Source organism: Lactuca serriola, chromosome 8, assembly GCF_051521515.1.
Source record: "Lactuca serriola cultivar US96UC23 chromosome 8, Lser_US96UC23_V15, whole genome shotgun sequence".
NCBI classification, from domain to species: domain Eukaryota; kingdom Viridiplantae; phylum Streptophyta; class Magnoliopsida; order Asterales; family Asteraceae; genus Lactuca; species Lactuca serriola.
The window spans coordinates 243,871,567-243,875,868 of record NC_136415.1 but is presented as its reverse complement, the minus strand read 5'-3'; the positions used below and the strand labels follow the sequence as shown (position 1 = coordinate 243,875,868).

At 37.3% G+C, this 4,302-nt stretch overlaps 1 protein-coding gene across 1 annotated transcript; it reads right to left on the bottom strand.

The window, feature by feature from the left end:
• Nucleotides 1-1,973: 1,973 nt before the first annotated feature.
• On the bottom strand, nt 1,974-4,059 carry LOC145070753 (transcription factor bHLH30-like). The gene is made up of 2 exons (XM_079017713.1): nt 3,542-4,059; nt 1,974-2,763 (listed from the first exon to the last, which is right to left on the bottom strand). The coding sequence occupies exons 1-2, from the start codon at nt 3,881-3,883 to the stop codon at nt 2,278-2,280; spliced, it is 828 nt and encodes a 275-aa protein (XP_078873839.1). The 5' UTR covers nt 3,884-4,059; the 3' UTR covers nt 1,974-2,277.
• Between the last annotated feature and the right edge of the window lie 243 nt (nt 4,060-4,302).

Here is a 4,302-nt window from a genome sequence, read left to right as displayed (position 1 = left end):
ACTACCCTTTAAATAGGGATAGACAAAAGACTCTAACATGGAAACAAACACCCCTCAAATCGACTCAAATACTAAAAGATCCTAATTACTAAATTTAAAAACTAAAACAAGATAATTTCCTAAAATTCTATACTTTCCAGAAATTAAAAATACTTATTATCCGTGTGATTTATAACATTAGTGCTCTCCTCCTCATTGAGTTTGTCCTCAAGCTCAATAGTCACCCATTAGCGTCATTTTCCTCATTCTCCATCATGATGCAAAAGAGTTTGGCACATTTATGCCCAATCGAGAATATTTCATCACAGTTGAAGAACATGCCTTTTGCCTGCCTCTCTGCCATTTATGCGGTCGTTAGTTTTTTCCAAGTCGGATTCAATGTTTCAGTTTTGTAGTTTCCAGCTCCTCCTTTTCCTGCTGACTCTCATTTTTGGCTTGCAACCGAGGTTTGGTTTCTGTAGGCCCAACACCTATTGGTTGTCCTGCTTCTGCCACCCTAAACTCAATTTGTCTGGCTAGATTCATGGCATAGTATAGAGTTATGGGTCTCGCAAATTCAACCTCATATCTTATCACGTTTATTAGTCCGCACAAAAGTGTCAAATGGTTTGCTCTAGTGTAACCCTCGTCGTCCTACCCAACAACAATTCGAAGCTTTCACAGTACTCTTCTACTGTCCTAACTTGTCGAAGCCGAGTTAATTCCCCTAAGGGATTCAAGCTCATAGGCGAGCCGAAACGGATTTTGCACTCTTCTGAAAACGTAACACAATTCAAATGATTTTTCATCCTTCTCAGGTTTCAGTACCACCCGCTTGCCCGGCCCTGTAGGGCGAAAGTTGCTTGGTGGACCCAAGCCTCCGGCGGTGTTTGCTGTTCTTCGAAGAAGTCCTCCTCACACTTATGTAACCATTTGAGTGGGTCACCCTTGCCCTCATACACCGGAAACTCCATCTTGACTAATCTAGACACCCGATTGTCAGGCACCCAATCGCCACGGTAACCTCCTTCATCAAATTCATCCCAACTTTTATGTACATGTTCTTGTTCAATACGCCGATGGGTCCCGATCCTTCGGCTTTGTGGAAATCCCAGTGGTGTTTGAGTGATTGTGGTTCTGCATTGCACCAAGAATCAAACCCTTTTCCTACTCCATGTCCTGTTCTTAAGGGGCTTCATCCAAACGACCCCCTGCCTCAACCTAACATCATGAAGGAACCCGTCGTCTTTTCTTCTGGTGCATTGTCAGTACCGATGCCCTTGCCCCTTCCTTGGCCTAGTTCGCTGCTATCTTCAAATTGCTGGTCCATCTCTTTTTCTTCCTCGCTTGCTTCAGACCCTTTTTGTTGACCTTGTTTTGGGATTGTGATAATTAAACTCTCTTCCAGTGTCGCATGCTTGGCCTACAAGGCTTCGATTTCCCCCCTTTCAGTTCACGCGTATTTTGAGTTTGCTGGACCATGAATGCTTCTAGCTTCTTCATTAATTCTTCCTATTGAGTAGACATCACGAGTGGCTGTGATATCAAATTTGTTACGGCCCCAGATCTAAATCTCGTGACAGACCTATATTTGTGCTTCCTGTAGCTGTAAGTATTACTAATGCCTAATCTCGTATGAGAGGAGACTAGGTTAAACTATTCTAACAGATTAAAGGCAATTGACTTCAAGCATAATTTATATTTAATGAACAACTACCCTTTATATACGGATAAACAAAAGACTCTAATATAGAAACAAAGATCACCCAAATCGACTCAAATACTAAATGATCCCAATTACCAAATTTAAAAATTGAAACAAGATAATTTCCTAAAATAAGATACTTTCCAGAAATTAAAAATACTTATTATCCATATGATTCATAACAAATATTTTAATATCCAAAAAATAAAAATGAAAGTAAATTACTATGTCTTGCACACTTAACCCAATATCATAACATATATACCATCTATCATGAAAAGAAGAATGATGAACAGAGATCTATGTAATGATTTCATTATCTACAACTAAAACTTACAATAACTTGTTCGACATACATATTATGTTTAACTATCGTACAAATGACCTTCCATTTCTAAATCAGAAACGAAATATGTTAAATTTGATTTCGTATGCCCAAACACATAGAAACACAATCTATTTAGGCTCCGTTTGTTACACGGGACATGACTATGAGGAAGAAATTTTCGACTTTTTCACATACAACTGAACTACTACTATTCTGTCCTGTCCTGTTCTGCGTAACAAATGGGGCCTTGCAGATATCACTTCATTTACCAAAAGTCTCCTAAAGAAGAAGAGTTTTCAGGGGTAAAAAATGACACCCTCCGTCTTTTGTTTGAAAGCGCATTGTTTTCCGAGAACTCCTGTGAGGCATAAAACTTATCAAGCACCGATTTGAGAGCTTGGCGAACCGAACTCACAACATCCTTGATGTTCACATCATCTTTGCTACCCGTAATTACAAAAAGGTTAATCATTCTGCTTCCTAAAGTTGCAATTTCTGCCCGAATTGTTTTTAAATGGAGTCCATCGATGGCCTCTTTCAAATCTGAGAGGACTTCGTGTTTATACTCGCAACATAAAGAGGCTTTAATGGAATATGAGGATCCATTGAGACCAATGGTGTCATCTTGTTGTTCGACTTTTACTTCATCGATGTCCATTGGTATAAGAACGCCTTTGGTGGATTCGGTGGCTGTTTTCCTCATTTGATTTAGATGGGAGATGACTTCGGCTAGTAATGATGCTTTGTCCATCTGTTTGTTCATAAAAAGAAATTTAGATATAATATCTTGGTATAACGTTGACTTCTTGACAACTAAAAAAAAAAATTTGTATCGGGTTGTTTGATAAAAGGGTGAAAATCAAATGGGGTAGATTTTGAACCCAACCCAGAACCTTCTTTTTATGAAGTTAAGGATGATTAGGTAGTTTTACATTTACCTCAATAAATAGTTTCCTTCCAATATAACATAATGGGTCTTCGAATTTATGTTTTCAAATAATAAGGTAATCAATGATTAAGGTTATGGATAATTAGGAAATTCTACATTCATATCAATTATCTTTTTTCTTTCAATAAAGCATAAAGAAGGGGTGTTTAGATGCTTTATCTTCCCAAAGGAAAAAAGGCACTTTGCTAAAGGAATAGGAACATGGAAGGAACACCCACCCGCAAATCGTCTTTTATTGATGACAATTGAAGCCAAATGTTCAATTTTTTGGAAAATCTTGAGAAGCACATTATTCTTTTATGACAAGTGCGATAAATAGAAATCTATAAGTGTATAATATGGGGGAAATTCATGCTAAATTCAGCCTTTAACAACAAATAAGATTGACCTCAAAAGTCAAAATGTGGCCATGGGAAGTGCCTAAAACGATTTATAAAAACCGATAGAACTAATTTAAAGTAAACCCAGATACATATTTGACCAGAAATTAGTAATCGAATCAAATATTCAAACACCATGATAAATTATCTGAAAAAACCAACAAAAATTCTAACATTATTAGAGAAGAAACGAAATTGACCTTAGTAGTGCCTGGAATGAGGCTACGAAGCATAGAGAGATGGCCGTTGATTCTCTCTCTCCGCCGTCTCTCCGCCTCGCTATGATTCCTCAAAGCCATTAAAGCCTTCTCTGCTTTTGCCCCCTTTTGATGATGATGAACATGAGAATTATGATGATGATGATGATGATGAATACTGCCAGGTCTAACCAGAGCTCTCACTATCTCTCCCCTTTCATTATCCAACACCAATGAAGAAGACGACGTCGTCCGACCACAACCCCCTCTCATCATCATCATCTCCTTCAACGCATACTCCTCAGAAGAAGTAAACCCTTTGAAAAAACTTGGAGGGAATTCCATTATCGCTTCGTTTTCGTTTCAGTTTGACGGATTAGATACAAAATGGAGCGATTATCGAAGTGGGTTCTTGTTCATGATTGAAATGATTTATGGATATCATTGTCATCATCTTCAAATTGAAAAAATAGTTTTGTTTTGGTAGTGCTTGCAACTGAGAGCGTTGAAAAGAAAGAAGCTTTGGGGTTTGAAGCGAGAATCACGTAAATCAGCGCTATTTAAACAGTTTTCTTTTTGTTGTTTGTTGATTTGTTTTTAATATATTTATATTTTCTTTTTGTTTGCTAGTTAAAATATTGTTAATCTTATAATTATAAATTATGACTACATCACCTAAATTATATTTAGAAAGACTGTTCCCTAATAAGATGATTTTAGTAGATAAGATATACATGCATAGTGTTAGGAACGATGGATAACAA

Coding starts and splice junctions, on each gene's coding strand:
- LOC145070753 (XM_079017713.1), bottom strand. CDS start 3,883: ATGGAATTCCCTCCAAGTTTTTTCAAAGGGTTTACTTCTTCTGAGGAG. Junction 2,764..3,541: donor TCATTCCAGGCACTACTAAG/GTCAATTTCGTT, acceptor ATGAACAAACAG/ATGGACAAAGCATCATTACT.